The 23,047-nt window shown below is 44.4% G+C and overlaps 1 protein-coding gene across 1 annotated transcript in view; it reads right to left on the bottom strand.

The window, feature by feature from the left end:
• Nucleotides 1–18,494, bottom strand: part of LOC146189284 (fatty acid synthase-like) — a 29,195-nt gene extending 10,701 nt beyond the window's left edge. The window contains exons 1-6 of the mRNA XM_084605226.1: nucleotides 18,362–18,494; nucleotides 14,260–14,586; nucleotides 12,728–12,871; nucleotides 11,086–11,208; nucleotides 10,472–10,705; nucleotides 1,443–1,744 (exon numbers count right to left, since the gene is read on the bottom strand). Coding sequence (XP_084461352.1) covers nucleotides 1,443–1,744; nucleotides 10,472–10,705; nucleotides 11,086–11,208; nucleotides 12,728–12,871; nucleotides 14,260–14,586; nucleotides 18,362–18,494 — 1,263 coding nt within the window. The remainder of the gene's footprint in view (nucleotides 1–1,442; nucleotides 1,745–10,471; nucleotides 10,706–11,085; nucleotides 11,209–12,727; nucleotides 12,872–14,259; nucleotides 14,587–18,361) is intronic.
• Nucleotides 18,495–23,047: the final 4,553 nt, after the last annotated feature.

Below are 23,047 nucleotides of genomic sequence, written 5' to 3' on the forward strand. Positions count from 1 at the left end.
CAGCCATAAATAGCTGGCACATTTAAGGCAGCTAAATAGCGGTGGCCACCTTCGGTGGGCACATTTTCCGATTTATTCCATTGTGTGACTCCCAGCATTTAAACATCCCTACAATTACGCCGTACAGATCATGAAGGTATACAGACAAAATATACAAATAGCTCAAACCTTACTTTCTATTCCACTTTACACCGATCTGATCAACTGGGACGCGTAAAATAGTAAGCACTACAATATATAAGCCTTCATTGTTGCAGTTTACACCAGTACTACTCTGTGAGGCAAATCCTGTTGCGTGATCATTAAGCTGAATGATTGCTCTCTAGCAAAATAAGGGGGATATAATGAGGGAGTAATTGCTCTTAGACATCCACCCAATAGCAGAAGCGATGCTACAAAATAAAGCTATACAACTTTCTCAGGATTACTCCCTTGTTACAAATCTACTCCAGCTTGGTGAATTCCCCTGAATATTCTATCAACCCTGTTCCCATTTCGAGTTACTGATTATTTCTCGCTCTTCCATCTAATCTGCTGGCCGTCCTGGTTATCTTAGTTGATAGAGTGACTGCTCCGGAAAGGCGGTGACCCCGGGCACGATCTCCGGACAAGGGCGAATTTTTCTATAACTACAAAGCTTCTGAGAAAGCTGTATATCTTTCATTTGTAGCTGTATGGCTGCGCTTGGGGGATTTCTATGACTAAATATTCTATTATTACCAATCTGCTCCACCTTGGGAGTTTCCCTAGACATTGGTAAAAAAATAAATGGTTTCAATAATATCGCGTACTTGTCGCCAGGGGACTGCGCAGGTTTGAACGCTGTCCTACGGATGACATTTCATGACTATGTTTCGCCATGATCAGTCTCCGCAGCATTAGCGCCAAGCTCCTGTGCCAATGTTACTGAATTCAAACCTTGTAAACCTTAGTGAGAAAGGTTTCAGTTAGGCCTTGAATTCCCATAAAGCTTGGAAAGTCTACCCTTCTTATGTAGAAGTCCTCAAGTCAGCGCGTGAGGTATTATCGCGGCGCATTTTCTAAGGCCCACATGCCCCATGATCGCCGTTAACAGCAAGTGGCAACAAAATTAAAACGTGATCTCTTATCAAACTCTTATCAACAGCGTTAATGAAGGTGTCATAACATATGGCTTCCCATTTAGTGTCTTTACTGCTGGTCCAAGACGAGGCTAGTTTGCTATATGGATTTCAACGGGTGATACACATGCCTTAATAGTAGGCAGTTTACAGTAAGCGTAGGTGTATACCGAGAAGTGAGATAGATACTGCACTTCTCCTTTCCTCCCCAAATAAACTAACGAACAAAAAAATAAAAATGCTTTCAGCAAAACCATGACAAACTGTGCTCTTGTTAGTCGGTTCAAGCGCACTGAAAGCACGTTGAATTTCAGGCGATCTTAATACGAAAAACGAACAAACCGTCATAGATTTCTCGTTTCTTCCAGCCATTAGGACAAGCCTCGGAAGTTCTCGTTTTTGGCGGGGTAAACTGTCCACGTGAGGCCCGGGCTTGGCCTCCAGGAGGGCGTGCACAATGCTTCCTCCTCTGCCGTAGGAGGTGACGCCCACCGGTCCTCCCGGGAATGGTGTAGATTTGCTGACAACTTCGACGCTGCCGTCAAACAGCGCTGGGATGTGCGGATTAGGCGTGTTGAAGTGCAAATTGCCCGCTATTATGCCGGTTTCCATTGCTAGGATCACTTTGAGCACCGAGCTGATTCCTGTGATAAAAAGTGTGCACATAATTACCATTTGTACTTAATGAAACACTGAGAACAAATTTACGGTGATGACGATATCATTTTATTGTATTTTTCGGCAAATTTTCTCAAAAATTACGAGGGACTTTAGCGACTAAAGTAGTGAAAGGCGAAAGCCTGAGTGCAGCATTCTGCTCCGCAACTGACACTGATTAGTAATCAATTACATTATTTAATTATTAAGATAATAAGTCGATAGGTAGATAATTATTTATTAGTCATCCCTTACGGAAATGCCATATCTGGACTTATAAAAAAAAATCCAGATCAGGTATATCAGGAATTGGGTAGATATGGTATATTAAGACAGATCTAGGCCAGATAAGGCATATCTGCCCAATTCCTGTTATACATGAGGCATATCTGGTTGTATATGCCTGATCTGCCCAATTTCTGATTTCAAGTACCAGATAAGGCATATCTGGTCAGATATGCCTTATCTACCTAATTCCTGATTTAAAGATCTAGCCCGCATGAAGGTAGGTTTTGAAGTATAGATCTATATATCTGCATATCAACATAACACTTTATTGCAACACACACAAAACAATTTCAGTATTCCAGCTAAACGCACACTCAATCAAGTTTCCCTAGGGAAACCTGAATTTCTCCTTTTATTTCAAACCTTACAGGAAAATAGCTTTGAAACCACAGGTTTTCTTTTTTCCCCGTCTATATGGAATCGCTCAAAGACGGTCCTGAATTACGTGTGTATAACGAGGGTCAAAGACATGCTCATCCGTTAGTAAATATTAAGATTCTACTCATTTACGTGCGATACTATAACAAACTAATGAGATATCTGAACATAATAATGTCTACACGAGAAGCTAAAGTGAAATACATTAACCTATTAAATTAGATACTACATTTTTATTCTACTCTTTTACACACACAGTTTTAACCAGTAAATGCTTTTAGTTTGAGCTGGTTTACTCGCTAACCTAAATAAAATAAATGGCTATTAATCGAACTAGACTATTAAACTGGAATTTAAAGGTTTGTCGACACCCGGAAAAGGTACCGCTAAACCGTAGGGGGATAAAACACGCACTGCTGGGACTGCTGATAATACCTAAACCTTAGCAAAGTACATATAGGCTGTCAGGAAGTACTGGTGTTACCTTAAGCAGAAACTGCAGTGCAAAATGAGTGAACGCGCCTAACTCGTGGTTGCTTTTCAAATTAGGAGAGAAAACAAAAAAAGCATGTCCGATGGCATTTGTCATGACAGCGACAGCTCTGCCCCTAAACCAAATCAAGCATGAAGCTACTTAGGTAGTGCAAATAATAATAATAATAACAATAAATAACGAAGGACCCTATCCACCCACTGAAATTTATCAAAATTGCTGGAGCAAAAGACAAATAAGCAACGAAATGTACGAAAAATATCACATACTGACAATTACCATCCAATTTACTGATTGGAAAATTAATTTTCCATCAAAATAATAAAGTGAACAATATCCTGAGGCTGGCAAGTTCCCGACAAGAAGTCTCACGCTCACGGTTTTGGTGATCGGGCGTGAAGATGAGGCGGCACGATGAGGGTGCGATCCGACACAATGGTGAAGATTTGGCCGGGCCACCCAGGGCAGAAGCCCCGAAAAATTCAATCGTTCATCAGGTTCGCTGCCAAGGCTGGGGAGGCAGCTTCCACCCGCAGTGGGACACAGTAATTTCCTCTGTGCCGACGGTCAGACTGAAGCTCTTGTAGGTTTGCTGTCGCATTTTTGTTACATGCACACAGCTAATAGCGAACAGGCGCTGGCACACACACACCACCATACACAACATGCAGCATGCCCGCCAGCCGCACCGAACTCCGATGTCTGCCACCGAAAAGGAACGAGATACCAAGTGCTTAGGCGCACGGAGTTGAAAGGGGGAGGGGAAAGAAGTAAGCACGCACAAAACGGAGAGCTCGCGGCCTACGCGGTATAGAGCGTGGCAGCGAGGAGGAGAGATGAAATGCGAGCCAGCGACGCAGGGGCCGCCGCTGTCTGAGAGGGAAGAGGGGAACGCAGGAGAGGAGGAGTCACTGTCTAGCCCCTGCGGCCCTTAACGAAGCAACCGCCAGCTGTCGCTGAGGGTGAGACACCGTCTGACAGCGCGGAGGGGGCCGTATACTGAACTGCCATCATTTTCTTGATATTTTGAATCGCTCAACTTAACCGACCATGCTTTTGTGCACCGGACTGCGGCCGCATTTTAAATGAAAATGCGAGTTAGTAGGCGGAAAGAGGAGCATGTAGCTATAACCCAGCACCCTCCTGGATTAAGGAACACATGGTGTAATAATTATAGTGCAGCGAAATCTGCAGAATATTTGAAATATTAGGAGTCGTAGCTATTTTCTAAATTTGATACAATTAACACTAAGCATGCAGGCCATGCTGAGTGTAGAAAAATTGAAGCTCGACCACATGATGCCAATATTGGATATTTGCAGAAGGTAGACGAAGGCCATATATTGCTAATATACAATAACTATGGCGCCTACATAATTAAGGCCCCGATGAAGGTATATAAAGTCCTGTTGACGCCAGGCATATATGGCCCTGGTCTGTCTATATAAGGTCATGATGATGCCATATATGCCCTTTATCAGGCCACATAAGGTCGCGAGGATACCATATATGCCCCTGATCAAGCCATATAAGGTCCCGCTACCCGTTCAGATATGGATTATATGCTGCATGATATGGCCAAATCTGAGCCATATAAGGGCAACATTTTACACATATATGTCCTTATCTGGCCCAGATAAGGTCTTATTTGCTGCCTTATATATTTGTATCTGGCAGCATATGTTCCATATCTGGAGCAGATATGGGATTTCCATAAGGGATTATTTGGTCAATGAATGCATTGCCTAATTAGTCATTAATTAGTAATTGATCAGTGATTGGCCTATGATCATATAAGGTACGCATTCGCGCATACTGTGGTAGTGCTCTGTGATTGGTCGAGACCTCTATGAATCATCCCGTCTCGGCCAATCAGAGCCGTCGCAAAAGAGGGACACATTTTGTCCACGACAGCAAGAGCCATTAAAGGCTTTCGCCTTAAAAGTGTAGCAGTGGCTTTTATTGATTAATGTCACATATAGCAGTTAATAACTGCCAGATATGCAACGCAATAACAAAAATACGCGTAAACATTCAAATCCATCGCATGGTTACCCTTGTTAAAGATTTAATTCTAACTATAGCTTAACTGGTGGCCAATGCCGATGTCTTTCCGTGTATTTAGTATTCGGTGGCAGGGCGAAAACAAAGCATCCCCCTCGCACTCGCCTCTCATCTTCCACATTGCGCTTGCAGACGTCTGCAGCACGCGAATGTCCGCTTTGGTTACAGTATAGTTGCTCCTTTCGGGTAGGTGATAAACCTGATAACATGATTGAGAATATTGATACGTGGATAAATGCGTTTAGGGAAGGTGAGTGTCCGTAGTGCGCCGATGACAGCGGCGATATTCTCCAACCAATGTGCAACAACTTCCACTGCAAGCAAGCAAAAAATACGCTTTCTCATTTTGGTGCACAGTGGGTCAGCAGTAGGACTCGCTCAAAAAATGAGCGTAACAATGTTGACGCCGCGTAATGCTCCCACTGCAATTTAGCAAAATACAAATAGCTGCGTTTTTCACACGTGCAGTAGTTGATTTGCGAATTAGAGGAAAATTTCTTTAATTAAAGATATGAGTTGGTGCTTCCACGGTTTTAAGGTGGGCGCTCAAAATTTTCTTTCCCCAGACATAGAAGACAGGAGTAGAATGGCCGCGACCTAGCGCTGACAGCTTCCTATTTACGCCAGTTTATCAGCTCACCGTGGAGTAGGGCGTTCACAGCGTAATTCCGATCTCGAACAGGGATATACGTGAACTTTCGTTTCCGGGTCTCAGTATCGCTGGCAGTTTTTGAAATCTAGTATGTACGCGGCTCAAATCATCTGAACGTAAACCCTGGAAGGAAGCAAATACTATAAGAATTAAAATGATTTACGTACCGCACATTTTGTGCGGTTACGGTCCCTTAACTGTAATGCACCCTAGCGTTGGGTATAACTCGCAGGTCGTCGCGCAAATTCTAAACAGCTTGAGGCTTTAAAGCACCAAATAATGTCACTTCACGTCTGTCGTAACACAGAGCAAGAGAACATATTCCCTGCAGTTTACTGAAGGTTTTAGAAAACAAGTAAAGAAGGCAGAATATGGACCTGAACTTCAGTGTTTCGTTCAAATTATAAGCGCTATTCCAATGTTCACAAAATATTTTAACTGCATAAGCCGTTACACGGAGCGCATCTCGAGCCGGAGCGTGCAGGAAGTCCGCCCAAACCATTACTTGAAACACTAATGAAAAATGATAGAAAAGGAAGCTGGGCGACGATAAGAGAAAAAAAAGCATGAGGAGTGTCAGTGGCACAAAGGCAGATAGAAAGACGAGAAAACAAACGGAGAATCCCGATGTAAGATTTTTTCCTTATTGCTCTGGCAGCTCGCTATCAGCGCTGTGCTGGACACACGAGAGCATTTTTCGCGAATATACAGTCTTTGTCAAAAGTGTAGAGCCCAGGGAGTCTGCTTCTGAACCACTTCGTGCGGCTTGTAATATATTTACAATGTTCCAAATCTCTTGAGAGTAAGAAGATCGTTTGCCCTACCCTCTACATGGCTCAGAAGTAGACCCCTCGGGCTCTACACTTCTGACAAAGGCTGTACGCGTCTGTAGACGGGCGTTTATTTGCCCAAAGATTTCGCTATTTATCATGCGGCGTAGTGCCTTAACTCTCATCACACTGGCTAGCAGCTATAAATCGAAAGTGCCTAGTGAAAGGGCCCGCAATTAAGGTTACCTTTGTGGGCGGCAGGGGTAATAAAATATTAAACTTTCAAACGACCATAAATGTTTGAAGCAGCAGCTGCTCTACCGCAGTGCTACGCAGCGTCGACAACACCAGGTTGTTTTCACCGCCAAGAGAAAATGATATCTAAGGTGCAACAAGACCAAGGTGCGCCGGGAGACGAAAGCCCCAGAGCAGCGACAGAAAAAAAAGGCATCAATGTATCGATGGCGAACCTTGAGCTGTCATAACTTCCATCTATGATCAAGTTCGTTCTAGAAGAGTCGTGATAGAGCAGCGTAGGCAGCTAGAAAGCTTCAGCGCGAAGCAGCAACCACCCCCAAGCCACCCCATCACGGAGACTATTAAATGAAGCCATTGGCTAATTGATCCATTTTTTTCTCTAACTTTTTATTCATGGAAATGAAACACTGCCCTACGTTCAGAACTTCTGTAGAGAGCCTATCAAATAAGCATCAAATGGATCTAAAAATTACCTGACGCATACACCAGGCTTGGGGTGGTTTACGGTATGCGCAAAGAGCTCATTGGCACGTCTTTAGAAATCGTCTTCAGGACGTCATTTCCGGCTTATTTGAGATCACTTTCCATCACATGGCAACAATTCCAGTGCACGTTAAGTTGCTTACGGAGAGGAACTTTCACTTCCGTTTCTGCTATGAAGTCCCTTCCGGTCTGACGACACGCATGGTACTTAATCATGTTCGAAGGCACGGCCCGTACACACTACTCCGCTACATAACTTCTATGCATAGCAATCAACGCCAGTTAATGAACACCTGATTAATTAGTCAGGATGTTTTATGAACGAAGTGACATGCTTAGCCTCACCCTACCACAAACACACGCTAATTGCTATGAACGGCAAACCAAACGCCACCGGAGCGTGGCAACGATGAACAATGCAAGAATCCCCCAGCGAGCTGATTATGCTGCCGCGTAGCAAAACACGAGCAATTAGCTAAGGATGATAAGGCATGGGTTTTTAAGGCGAAAGCCTTTAATGGCTCATGCTGTCGTGGACAAAATGTGTCCCGCTTTTGCGGCGCCTCTGATAGGCCGAGGCGGGATGACGTCATAAAGGTCTCGACCAATCACAGAGCACCACCACAGTATGAGCGAATGCGTGCCTTATATGGCCATATGACAATCAATGATCAATGACTAATTAATGACTAATTACATTAATAAGTATTTACTCACCAATGACTAATTAAGTAATTCATTGAATGACAAAACAATGACTAATCAATTACCTGCTTACTAACTAATTTTTCAATTAATTAACTACTAGTTAGTGCCAGTTGCGTAGCAATGTGACACTCAGGCTTTCGCCTTTCACTACTTAAGCCGCTAAAGTCCCTCGTAAATAGTTTTACGTTATGTAGCCATCAAAGGAGAGCATGTCTAGGTTTAGCTTGACTTCGTTTGTATCAGTTAAATTTGGCTTACAAGGTTTCACATCCTAAAACGACTCAGCCTACGAAGGAGGACGTAGTTGAGGGATCCGGAAATTTCAGTGCCCTGAGGTTCTTTGACGGCCTATGAAAGCTATTTATTAGAATTATAAAACTCGCACGAGAAATATGTATCCCATCAATCTTCTCAACAGTGCAAAATTTGTTTAAGCTAGCTTCATTAGCACCGAGCATATGGGCGATCGAAAACGGTGCTCCTACTCTCCTTGTCAACTCAACCCGCACTGGCGCGCAACAAAAAAATAAGAAAACACGTCGCAAAGGCGCCCCACCACGCCGCGTCTTGCTCGCCTAACTTGGGAGCGTCCAACGAGCGACCGCGTCCATCAGCCCCACTGACGTCAGTCGGGAGGCTTGCGCACGGCGATGTGTCGCCCATATCGGCTGCGAGCAGACGCCAGGACCACTTTCCAAAATTATTTGCAAATTATCTGCTACACGGCAAGCTTTCAAACCTGACTCAAATACTCACAAAGACAATCTCCTTAAATTAGAATTTTATCCCAAATAGCATTTTAGGGCCCCTTTTACTCCCAATCCCACCACAATGAACATGGACGCCTTGCTTCGTGCCTTCATCGAAAATACCTCCGGGACTTTGTCGTTTTGACAAAGGCATCGTGAAGCACGCATAAATAGAGACGACGGCCACCCGGAACCGTGCGAATTACATTCCCAGACAGCTTTCTGTGGCTCGGAAGGGAAGCAGAGCCACAGAATGTTGTCCGGGAGTATATAGGCTCACATGCGCATACCGCTGAAATGGAGCTGCAAGCAGGAAGAAGCTCACTTGGACATTAAGCACTTAGCGTCATTAGTTCGCTCCCGGTAGCAAATGCCGCGTAAAGTAATTAAAATTTCTTGCAGTCGCTTTTGAAAGGAAATTATAGAGTTAAGAGAGATTCTGCTCGAACGTATACTTGAGTTCAGCAGTATAATGCGACGCCGTCAAACCTAAGGTTGTCTGAGCCAATCAGAATGGTGCGCACTGCATAAATGCTTTCCTATGTACAGACTCATCCACATTTAGATATAACATGGTCACTGCTTTCAAAGCGTCATTGTGTCCAACTCGTCCACTTAATAAAGCTAAGTGAGAAGCCGTGTGAAGCACCAACACCGAGTTCCTGTGTGCGTGCATCGCTTTGCGTTGACCGCAATGTTGCTCGGAAAGCAGTGACCTTGCTATAGCTTCAAGTGGATGACCCTGTACCTGCCATCCGGCTACTAACAGTTTCCATCACTCGGAGGAAAAAAAAGTAAAAGTGCTCAGCGGCTGCAAGTAGGATATTAGCCGAGTGGGGGCGTGCACATTTGCGAACAGCGGCGCACCTTTTGACAGCAGGCCCAAGCAGGGCCTTTGTCCGCTAATTTAACTAGCGAATGAAGCGCCTAAAATTTTCGATACCAAAGGCAGAAGCATCTCTCCAACTACTGAATTAATGTTAGAAAAATAGCTGCAATTGCTCAAGTGTCTTTGAGGTACTATCTTCTGTGCCCTGGAAACCTTGACTGGAAGTGAGTGGCCTAGGTACGAAAGCGATACAAATAACTTGCGCTAGGGAGTATACCCCTACAATTTTTCGTTCCATAGCCCTCTGCGTTGTCCTCAACTTAAGTAGAACCCTCTTGGTTAGCCTCCACGTTTCAGCCCCATAGGTGAGTAAGATGCAACTGTTGTATACTTTCCTCTTGAGCGATACTGGTAAGCTGATAGTCATAATCTGCGAGTGGTTGTCAAATGCGCTCCATCCCAATCTTATTCTTCTTGTTATAGGATAGGAAGAGATAAGAAGCGTGCAGATTAGGTCAGAGAAATAACTCAAGTTACTGATATTCTAGTGGAAATCAAAAAGAAGAAATGGGCATGGGCAGGACAGAGAGGCTAACCGATGGTCGCTTAGGGTAAAAAACTGGATTTCAAGGGAAGGAAAGCGTAGCAGGGGGCGGCAGAAAGTTAGGTGGGCGGATGAGGTTAAGAAGTTCGCAGGGATGCAGCTAGCACAGAACCGGGCTATTTGGAGAAATATGGGAGAGGCCTTCGCCCTGCAGTGGGTATAGTCAGGCTGATGATGATGATGATGATGAGGGAGTATAGCGATTACCATGACCGACTTTCTTAACTATAGAATCCTTGCTACGCTTACGTCAGCTATTTCCGAAGGCCACAAACAAATCTGTGCAATATACTCAACATTTAAACATCAGAAACTTCTTGCGGTCATCGTGCCTGTTGAGCGCTACGTGAAACATGGCGACAGCTGCGTGAACTACAAGCGTTCTTCCAAATGCCTGAGCTTCTGAAGAGCAGAAGACACGCTGTTCTGGACGCTTACCAGATGCTCCTTCGGAGTGGCCCATGTTGGATTTGACAGTCCCAACCATGATTGGCTTCTGGCGTCCTGGGTAATGAAAAACGCTTTGTATAGCAGCCATTTCTTCGCGGTCGACAAACGGGATTCCCGAACTATGAGCCTCGATGTAGGACAAGTCCTGTAGGTCCACATGGGCCTCGGCGTACACATCTCTCATCAGCTCCGCCAGCGCTTTGCTGGATGGAAAAATGGGCCCTGCAACCAGAGGGGACAAATTGAAGCGCAAGTAAGAATTCGAATGTTTTGTGCCCTCCGTGACCTTCTTATAATCCCGAATAGCGACATTAAAAAAGCCCTATTGAAAGTATTAGAAATATATTAGAAAAATACTGTGGTTCGCGTTAAAAGAAAAATACTATACTGAAATCGTTCGGCGTTCAGAAGGCGTATTATCATACCACCGCGGTTGAACTATCGAAGATGCCCAGAATTTGATCAAGCTTCAGTCATAGGCTAATCGGCTAGTAGCTCTATGGAGTCTAACTCAGTTCTCGTATGTGCGATCTGATGAATGTTTTCAGCCGTTATATTATTATCCATGACGGGTGCCTAATATAGCCAACACTAAGCCTTACCTTCGATCTTGTATCCATCCTCACTGGCCTTGACGTGAAGCAACCCGGCGTAAACACGATGGGCTTCGCTTATTCGTTGAAGAAACATTGTCCCAACGAGCTCGCTGCGGTTGTACCCGTCCGCTGCATCCAGGAACAAGCAGCCTGTTACAACGACTTCCTCTCTTTGGTAGGAGCTACAGCACGATCAAGCAGCAGATTGACGTCCTAGGTGAGATGGCACTTCGTTTACTATTAATCGGTAATCGAACTAGGCCGTTGTCGCGAAAACAGGCTCAATCAGCCCTCTTTTGAGACATTGATCTCTTATTGCACGCCTTAATACTACTTATCCATTAAGTTTCAGGGAGGCATAGACTGTTCTTCTCGTTGGTATGTTTCGATTAAAAAAACGGATGGTACATTTAAAATTTGGTGGTTGAAGTGCATACGAAACAGTCCTTACAAAATAAGGATATCAAACTTCAACCATGCATCCAGCATTTTGAAATATTTACAGCCTAGAGTTTACCATATAAGCTGGTAAGCTATGCCGTCATCCCAAACAGTGCACCTTTCTACATCGTGCAGTATATATATATATATATATATATATATATATATATATATATATATATATATATATACACATTAGTCAAAGGGACACACACGCACATATATATATGTGTGTGTGTGTGTGTGTGTGTGTGTGTGTGTGTGTGTGTGTGTGTGTGTGTGTGTGTGTGTGTGTGTGTGTGTGTGTGTGTGTGTGTGTGTGTGTGTGTGTGTGTGTGTGTGTGTGTGTGTGTGTGTGTGTGTGTGTGTGTGTGTGTGTGTGTGTGTGTGTGTGTGTGTGTGTGTGTGTGTGTGTGTGTGTGTGTGTGTGTGTGTGTGTGTGTGTGTGTGTGTGTGTGTGTGTGTGTGTGTGTGTGTGTGTGTGTGTGTGTGTGTGTGTGTGTGTGTGTGTGTGTGTGTGTGTGTGTGTGTGTGTGTGTGTGTGTGTGTGACGGAAAGAAGCCAACAGTCGGCGAGGCCAAGGAAAGCATTGGGTATTGTACTCTTATGTCTATTTTTTTAATTCTTACTTCGATAATCACATAAATTAGTAATGTAATCTGTTTATGTGAAAGAGAATTAAACACAAAGTAGAAGAAAAAACAACGTGCCGATGGTGGGAACCGAACCCACGACCTCCGAATATCGCGTCCGATGCTCTTCCAACTCAGCTACATCGGCTGCTGTCCCCCCTGCTACTTTCTTGGGTATTATTGTTGTCTGTATACGAACCTTGAGAGTGTTCACCAGAGCATCGGACGCGATATTGGGAGGTCGTGGGTTGGGTTCCCACCATCGGCACGTTGTTTTTTCTTCTACTTTGTGTTTAATTCTCTTTCCCATAAACAGATTACATTACTAATTTATGTGATTATCGAAGTAAAAATAAAAAAAAAGAAAGACATAATACAACCCCCAATGCTTTCCTTGGCCTCGCCGACTGTTGGCTTCTTTCCTTCATGTATTATAACGAGCACCCTCATTTCCCCTTCATTTATCTGCTTATATTGACTTGACACATAGTAAGCACTGAAATATACCGAGGACTAACCGTCTGCATCGAATGCCCTGCTTTTCCCCTTTATGGATGCGCTGCCTACGCGCATACACATCAGCGTCGTGATGGGATTGACGAGGAGGTGAGCGCCACCTACGATGGCAGCCTCGCACTGCCCCGCCCGCAGCGCAAGCATGGCGTAGTTGAGGGCTGTCATGGAGGATGAACAGGCCGTGACGACGGTGACGCTAGGCCCTGCAAGAAGACGTCCAAGCAGAAATGCTATCACCATGCCTGTCGCGGTCGCAGATAGGTATAGTAGAACGCGGTTTTTTAATAAAATAATAAAAAATGGAAGTAAAACGTTTTCCAGCCCCGATAACTGCTATCGAGATAACTGAAGCACCTCAACTGGGGCGGTGCCTTGTCCGAGAGTCTGTCCTGTATCTTTGGTGTAGTTCTCATGCATGTGTGCGGCTAGAGCGAGCGATACATGGCCGTGTAGGCAAGGGCCAATTTCGTTTGCTTCGTTTCGATAATTCTATTTCACTGCAAGCGTCGTTGCACATAGCCTGCATTCGATATTGTGGATTTGTGGTCCGTGTAATCATTGCAAGGTGCCTCGCAGGGTGCTCAGGCATGGCACCGACCCGCAGCAATCGCTAAGGTCCGCTGTGTGTGTGTGTGCTACCCACTGCCACAGTTATCCAAAAGCGCTACCAATCTGGCCCTGGAGTGAGTGTCATATTCTACACACACGTGAACACATACATACATACATACATACATACATACATACATACATACATACATACATACATACATACATACATACATACATACATACATACATACATACATACATACATACACACATACATACATACATACATACATACATACATACATACATACATACATACATACATACATACATACATACATGCATGCATACATACATACATACATACATACATACATACATACATACATACATACATACATACATACATACATACATACATACATACATACATACATACATACATACATACATACATACATACATACATACATACATACATACATACATGCATACATACATACATACATACATACATACATACATACATACATACATACATACATACATACATACATACATACATACATGCATGCATGCATGCATACATGCATACATGCATACATACATACATACATACATACATACATACATACATACATACATACATACATACATACATACATGCATGCATACATACATACATACATACATACATACATACATACATACATACATACATACATACATACATACATACATACATACATACATACATACATACATACATACATACATACATACATACATACATACATACATACATACATACATACATACATACATACATACGACCTCGGCGGCCGTTTTTCGATGGAGGCGAAAAGCAAGACGCCCGTGTGCAGTGCGATGTCAGTGCACGTTAAAGAACCCCAGGTGGTCGAAATTTCCGGAGTGAATCCAGAACAACAATAAGGTCAAAAAGCAAAAGATGCACTTGTTGGCCGATTATAATTACATACACGGTGGAGGAACAGACTATTCCACCATGATTACATACCTCGAAAGTCGAAGCAATAAGAGACGCGGCTTGAGAAAGTGCACAGGGTTGTTCCAAGCCGGGCGTATATGTCGGCCTTGTCGATGTCGGTCGACAGCGCACTGCCCGACTCTGACGCTACGCTACCGACGAAGACTCCGATCCTTCTGCCTCGCAATTCAGCTGGGTCATAGCCTGCGTCTATGATAGCCTCGTGCGTTGTCTCTAAGAGCATGCGCAGCTGCGGGTCCATCACGTTCGCTTGCTTTGGGGCCACACTAAAAAACTCCGCGTCGAAGCGCGTCAGGTCACGAATGGTGCCCATTGATGTTGGGAGCCCCAGGAGACCTGCGAATAGTTGTGACGCACATGAGACTGAATGAAATGTGTTCCTTTCTCTTTGCGACTCAAGTAGAAATGCACTTCAGATGAAAGCTGATGACTATAGCTTGTGTATGACACCACAATGTGGCACCCCCCTGGCAGTTGGTTCTACAAGCTCGGTGCGATGCATATCCGGCTTGTTTGCATCCAGTTTCATTTCTTAATGCCTAGTGACAGTATACTTCGCGGCACTTTCAAGTCCAGTGATACCAATTGGGACTGATGCACACAGTACTGCAGAGAGATAGGTAGCTAAATACAAGCGTAATGTTCATTTGTAGTGGCAGCTAAACACCTGCCCTCTTGATCCGACATGCATAGCTTTGGAGGTAATGAAGAGGCACACGTGATATCAAGAAGCGTTCATCTCATCTAAGGCCCATTTTTGCAGTTATTAACTTTGCTCGAAGGTGACGTCAATGACAGGCGCTAGCAAAGCAGACCGGCTAATCACAAACATGCCTGGTCTGGCCATGCCATCATCGATGAAGAACCTTTGCTCTCACGCCATTCATTCTGGCGGAGTAACACAAATTCTCTACTGTTTTTATCGGTGGATTCAGGCACAGTATTTCGCAGCCCCCCTAACGCTCTTCAAGGGAAGGCCGCGTCGAACCTTTGACACGACGACGGAGAATCCTGCGTAAGATGAGCCAGCATGACATTAAAATTCCCCGCGCGATTTTAAGGCCACATGAGCAGCCATGTAGTCGTGTGAAGAAAAACTCGAAAAATTTACGTCGCTCCAAGGAAACTATCGACAATTCATTAAATGTGCTCGCCATAAATTCATACAATTTATTTCCGTCCTTATAAATGACCATAGATGCAACGAGAGGGAGAGACACGTTGCCATCTATAGACTTTCTATATCATGTTAAGAGCAGCTCCAAAACATAGCCAGGACAAATATGTTAACAGATAAATACTTATAAGCCGGTTCTTCAACAAGGAGGGACTAACATTTTAAGAAGCTGCAATTGAGGATCCTTTTCTTTAAAGGTAGCAAGGAACTGAACCCCGACCAAATGAAATCTGAAAAGACACGCCATTTTTGAACCTATGCGAATCCTACCTCGGGGCTAACTATAGAGCTGCAGATTGCCTTTCGACGCTTTGCGGAAAGTGACTCGGCCGATGACCTAACGAGGGTTTTAAAAGAAGCAAGCTTCAACTCGCCAGAAGTCACACTGCATGAAGGAACGAAGTAGGTTCTGAGAGGCCGCCTTTTCACTCCCCATTCGCTTGGCCTTCTTTTCTCATTTACATTGGTTCAGCAACAAGGTATGCGCGGTATGGCCTTGTGGTAGAGCATCCGCCTCGCATTCGGGAGGTACGGGGTTCGATCCCCAGTGCCGCCAGGTACCCACCGGTTTTCAGTGGGTACAAGATTTCCCCCGGCCTGGTGCTCGGCTCTTCTGGGGTGAAATGCTTGGGAAAAGGGGCCATGAACCAAAATGTTCATGCTACAGCCATGCTACAGCCATGGTGGAAACCCGACCTGAGAGAACCCTACCTTTGCAGGTCATTAGTTGTTCGAAACTTTAAGCCCTCGAAGGAGCACAGCAGGGTTAGCAGAGCCTCTTCCAAACGCACACCCCTGAGAGAGCCGGGCGCCGGGCCGGGGGACGCTTGTACCCATTTTACCGGTGGGTGTCCGGCGGTGGCTTTCAAACTGGCCACCTCCCGCAGTCGAGACGGGCGCCCAAACCACTCGGCAACGACTCTGTCGAACGTTTTCTGTTCACCCGCAGACATTTCTTTCCGCTAGAAAAAGAAGTACTAAGTTAAAACATCCCTGAAATGAGCCAGACTACTCGCCGAAAACCATCCGCAACACTGCGTACAGAAACAACTAAGTTCAAAGCTGGTGGTTCATAGTATTTGGAGCATGGCACAAACATGTGAACGTACATCAATAGTGCCCAGATTATTTCCTGTTGACATATCAGTCATGTTAATATAGTTATCAGCAGTTCATTCACTAACAAAGTTTACAAATACTTAGCACAAATTTTCTCTGTGAGCAGTAATCTTTTTTCTTCAACAACACTAGTTGAAATTGAGAGAGTGGCTGGTTTCAAGGCCTTCTTTGTTATCCACACAGATGTAGAACCAACCTTTAAAACGCGCCCGCAGCTCATGTTATTTCTTGCTCTGACGCTGCGACTGCCCCCCGTGTCATTCTCTCTGCTCTGCTGTGCTCATGTATGGCCTCATTCTGCTACAGCTGGCGATTCATCACCTGTGACATTATTGCGAAATGGGCCTAAGCAGACACATAATGTTGACACGCACCCAATTCATGCAGGTTGCCTATAGGAAAAAATTTGAAACAACGCTAACATTCACAAAAGACAGAGGACCGACGAGTGCTTGTGCCTCGTCGGTCGTCTATCTTTTGTGGTTGTGTGTGTTAGCTCTGTTTAAAATTTTTTGCTATAGTCAAAATGAACCAATCGCGTAATAAGAAGTGGTAATCATGATGGTTACTCCCAGTTTTGTAGCTAATCTGCCGTTCCATTATCTTCGATGCTCGGGTTACTCCCGATAACGTTCCATATACCTTTTTCACCCCTGCGGTTCCTCGAAGTCCCCGCATCGTTTCCTCCAACCACAATTGGCATGTTTCAGTTATCGATGCTTAGAAGACAGTCTAAGGAAGGGGTTCGTAATGTAATAAGTTGCAGACAAAGATATTGCCTAGGACCCCTCTTAGTGGTTTCGGAGTGAGGTTCACAAGAGAGGACATAACTTGATGCACTTTAGTCAGATTACGCGTTCAAAAGGGCACCCTTTTTAAGGCGAAAGCCTGTATTGATCCTCATCGTTGTCGCCAGAAAAATTGTCACGCTTTTGCGACGGCTCTGATTGGTCGAGACGGGATGACGTCATGGAGGTCTCGGCCAATCACAGAACCCCACCACAGTATGCGTGAATGCGTGCCTTATATGGCCATATGCCAATGATTGATTACTAATTAAAGGCTAATAATAGATATTTACTACTTTATAACTACTTACTAATCATAAATAATGCCTAATAATTATATACTAAATTGTGACGATTGCCTAAGTAATTAATTATTACTAATTAATATCTCGCACCCGGTAAAATCAGCCACACAATAGTAAACGTAGAACAACTGCAAAGATACAAGGAGCGCGATCTCGTCGCTGCCAAGCAGAATTCACTGAATAAATGCACTCGCAGAACGTAAGAGTAGTCGCTCGCTTTACTCGTAGCAGCATTCATCGCTACGTGCGCAACAGTTGCGTAGCAGAATACAGCTCAGGCTTTCGCCTTTCATCACTTTAGTCGCCAAAGTGTCCTCGAGTTTTTTTATGCTCAGTTACATTGAGATTATTTTTCGCGATTATGATGGGTAAGCCTATATCGTATAAGGCTTGAGATATGGTAGGAAAGCAGCGTGCAAAATGTGCCAACAGTCATAACGTTTCACCTAGCGAAAACTTTAGATAAAAATAACTCAGTCATGGCACGAGGCGCTGCCTCTGTGAAACAAATCAGGCAGCAACACTGAAAGTTTGACCTTGCCTTCTCTGCATCTTATCGGCGCGTATTGTTTTCTGGGCAATATTTATTTTGATTGATATGCAACTACGTCGCCTCCAAATCTCCCCGAAGAAGCTCCACACAAATCATTATGTGGCATTTAATTAAAAACAGAAATTCACAAATGTTTCCAGTACAATCTATTAGGTGTGAGAGCGCTTACCTCGAGGCCAGCGAGCCTCGTCATCTGTTACCATGTCCACACCAGCGTAGAGCTTCTCCTTGAACTCTGCCACGTCGTCCGCTTGAGGAAAGCGGCCCGAAATGCCTGAGATAACGAAGTCGTGACCCGTCATGGTGCCCTGACGAATGAAAAGAACGGATAGGTGAGATGAAAAAGGCACACTCAGAATAGAAGCTGTTCTTTAGTGAAACGGAGTTCGAAGATACGAGGCTGCGAACACTGAACGATGTACCCTTCAATGTCTTCAGATTGGAAAAAACTTAAGGGGGGGGGGGGGTATTTAAGCTTCACCTTGAGAGGCATGACGCGACAGAGCGAATTGCTCACGTCACCGCCTCCCATTAAGGGTCCACAACCGCATGCATTATTAATTAGAACGTATTTGTAAGCTATCGCATTATGCGAAAGATTAGCCGGCAGAGATACAAAGCACTGGCCGCGCGAACTTGCCTGTGCGGCCTAGGTATAGCACGTGTGTCTCGGCGATCCAATGGTCTCGAAGGGTTCGACTCCCGTCTCGTGCTCCCATATACGCCATGCCGGCTTGTGACTTGGCCCGGCCCGACGACCAGTTGGTGCTTGGTCATGTCATCGGCCAGCAATCACTAGCCAGAGGCTTCAATCGACCGTGACGGCTCTTTCGGAAGTTACATATTTATAGTTGTTTTGGAAGGGATGGATGGATGGATGGATGGATGGATGGATGGATGGATGGATGGATGGATGGATGGATGGATGGATGGATGGATGGATGGATGGATGGATGGATGGATGGATGGATGGATGGATGGATGGATGGATGGATGGATGGATGGATGGATGGATGGATGGATGGATGGATGGATGGATGGATGGATGGATGGATGGATGGATGGATGGATGGATGGATGGATGGATGGATGGATGGACTATAGGAGCGTCCCCTTTGAAACGGGGTGGTAGCAGGGCAGCAGTAGCTATCATACTCATTCGTTTATGGGGTTAAACGCCCCCTAGCGACTTAGGCTATGAGGGCGGAGGGCTCTAGATATCTCGAACCCCAGGGATTCTTTAACGTTCACTGATATCGCGAAGCACACGAGTGCCTTGCTTTCGCTTCATCAGTAAGCGGCCGCTAGGGCCGGAATTCAATCCTGCATCCTTGGCTGCAGCAGGCTAGAACCCTAACCACTGCGCCATAGGGACGAGAGACGTTTTTATGCTTGCGCACTAAAATGCATTGCTTCCACACTCGATACACCCTCCTTGCATCAAATATACACCCGCCAACGTACGCGCTACAGCGCAGTATTTTGCTAAGCTTTGCTATCAGTCGTGCCCACTATGGCGGGCGCAAAGGCTGCCACAAGGATTTCTTAGTCCCGCCAAGGTTTCTGGAGGCGAACCCCGCCTTCGTGGTGAAACCCTACCACTGAGTTTGTCAAACCGTTAGAAGCCTTTGTGCATGACACGTATCATAGTGCCACAACAACGTGGGCCTCTGAAAGGAGTACTCGCTAGGTAAATGCTATTGAAGTAATGTTTCGTTTTCTTTCGTTTCTTTTTTTGGATCTGCTGCCTCTTCTACTTTGCACGCGTTTCGTCAAAGATGTTTTTGCGACCGAAATTGCGGTAAACTTTAACAAAGATATATACCTCTATGGTATATCTCAGTCGAAAAAAAAACTACATAACCATGTCAAAAATACGACAAAATAATCTGTCGTTCTGTCGTAAACGTCAGGTTTTTCTGTAGTTTTGTGACACTTTTCTGTAGTTCTGTAGTTTTTCTGTAGTGTATTTCTGTTGTCTAGAGTTCTGTAGCACTTTTCTGTTGTAATTACAGAAATTTCAGATGTTACTACAGAACATTCTGTTGTCACAACAGGTTTCCTGTCAAAAACTGCAAAGAAATTTTGTCGTGGCGACAGAACTTTTTCTGTAGTTTGTTTCTACAATAGTATCTTATAGGACTACATAGGCTACCTTGGTGCGTCCTATCCACAAGCACCGGCCCCGGGCACAAATACACACGTTCGTGGTCACCTTCACTTTTGTGTATGATATAAAATGAATGAAAAACAGCTCTGACAAGACAGAGAGCCATCCACACCTAATTTGAGCACCATCGCTACCTACAACTGCGCTGCCGCATACTGAAGCAAAGTGAGGCAATCACAGATGGACCTGGGGTCGGTGCTTCATATGGCGTTCGACTTAGCTTCATTGACTGGTCAGGCCGGCCGCAATGGCGTTTTCAAAGCGGCAACAGTATTCAAAGTAAGGGTGAACAATACTGCAGAAAGCAGCAGGGTTTTCCACGTGGCACAATACGGCATGCTCGGTTTAGACAAGACATGTAGTTCCTCTATTTGCAGAATAAATACCCACCTAGCCACAGTAAAGAATATTTCGTAGAAACAATGACAAGTCGCGCAGGCGTGCTGGAGAGAGAGATTCAGTTATCCTGTCCTCTGGAGGAATGATCATCGTCATCATCAGCCGGACTATACCCACTGCAGAGCCAGGGCCTTTCCATATTCCTCCAATTAACCCGGTTCTGTGCTAGCTGCATCCACTTTACGCCTGCGAACGTCTTCATCACATTCACCCGCAACTTTCTACAGCCCCCTGGTACGCTTTCCTTCTTTTGGAATTCAATTTGTTACCATTAGCGAGCATCGGTTATCCTGTCTTGCACTACATGCCCCGCCCATGCCAATTTCTTCTTATTTCCACTAGAATCTCTTTAATTCGAGTTATTTCTTTGACCTACTCTGCACGCTTCCTATCTCTTAACGTTATACTACTAGGAATGATACACTGCTAGAAAAGCAACCAATCAGAAACACATCGCAAACAATTCAATTGTATAGCAAATAATCTCTCTCTGACAGTGTTCTCCAGTCAACCTCATTGTAAGCTTATGGGATACTCTCATATCCAGCGCCTAGCTGGCATAGTCTAGGAATTATTGTAAAATGTTTTATCTTATAAGTACAACCGAAGTAAACAATCTGTAAAGAATAAGGGCATTCTGCGGAAAAGAATTTCAATACGAGTGCAACATTGAAATGCAATCAACTTTTGAATATCAAAAACGTTTTCATTCACGAATGTAAACGCACTTATTTTGTCGTGACACCGCTGAATACGGTTGCGGTTGCATTTTTTCTGTCGCTTTTAAGATGTGAATGGATCATAATTGATGCTAGGACTTTGTTAAACACACCCCACAACGTTTAGAACTACACCCGAAGTACACAGGCAACACTCGAGAATATATTCAACAATGTGAAGATCGCTCCCTTCTACAGCTTTCAAGTGGTTCGATACTGCTACGTTTTTATCTAAAACAAAAATGCCCACTTGTAAAGATTCGAAGAACAATGGTTACATTGAGCATAACGCTGAGCCCTTCAGCTGGCATGCGAGGTTAAACTTTAATAGGAAATAAGAACTTGCTGTAACATCAGACACGATCAAGGGAGCTGCTCAGGCCATAGCGGTTGAATATAAAGGCACTTCGAAAAATTAAACTTCGATGTGAGAAACCTTGCATATCCTTACCGTGGGAAAATTTCAAAGTAAAACGACAGGATAGAAAGGCCACAGGATGCTTCAGATCACTTCTCTGTCCCTTTTAAATCAAACGAAGGATTTCTGTTTACCTGGTTCTGTGAGCATGAAATTTCATTATACCTGGTATGCGCACGAGCTGCGTATGTACTATGTAGGTCTAGCGCTTGGGAACAAACATGTCAGAAATAATTTGGTTCAAAGCCCAATTTTCTTTTTGTTATTGCTTCCTCATTTATGCCTTGTACTTGTTCTGAGCCCTATAATATAGCGAATCGGACAGAGTGGGCTGTCGTAATGAAAAAACAACATTTTATTTACGAGGGCAGCGCCAATCCTCGCCAGCTGCTCCTCGCTGTCATAGCTGCAGAGATGAATATTGTTTATAATCTGCATGAATTCCTCTCTTTATTTGTTAGTTCCCTGTTTCAAATGTGACAAAATTGTACCGAACCGGCAAATCTTTGAATGTTTAGAGTCTATCATTGCTGCTATCATATGCTATTTAAAAAGCCTGAAATATTTCTCGATGTAATCGGGATTTAATGATATATAGTGCCCTATTCGACGCCAAATTATTTCGTCCAGGTTTAATCTTATTTCGTTTATTCATTTACCAGTGTCCGAGTCACTGATAAGTAACGTGAAATATAAAATTGCACTGCGAATTATTTTCGCTCAAATTCAATGCGATCCGTAGCATTTCAATTTTCCCCAGCCGTAGCAGCCAAGAGTTGCGTTTCGGGTGTTCCTCCGCTAACTCTCGCAGCTGTGCATACCGATAGGATCCAGGCCGCGACACATTTAGTGAGCTAGCCGTGTACTGTTTACTGTCATCACAGGCTGTGAGCAGGTACTGCATAAAAAATTTAAATATATCCATTAAAACCATGTATATGCGCCGGGAATAAGGACCCCGAAAAAACTGTACAAAGCTTCAGAAGGCCCAAGGGAGAACACTTTTATTTCGGATTACCCCATTCTTCCTGATTGGAACCCTCAGTCGGTGTGCCGCGTGCCGCCGCGATCAAAAGTAGCTGTCGCTAGCGTTGCGCGGACGTGCTAGTGAGAGCCGTCTATGAAAGGAATGTGATCTCGCAGTCCATA

Source organism: Amblyomma maculatum, chromosome 5 (assembly GCF_055883805.1).
Source record: "Amblyomma maculatum isolate TAMU_Amacu chromosome 5, ASM5588380v1, whole genome shotgun sequence".
Taxonomy (NCBI): Eukaryota; Metazoa; Arthropoda; class Arachnida; order Ixodida; family Ixodidae; genus Amblyomma; species Amblyomma maculatum.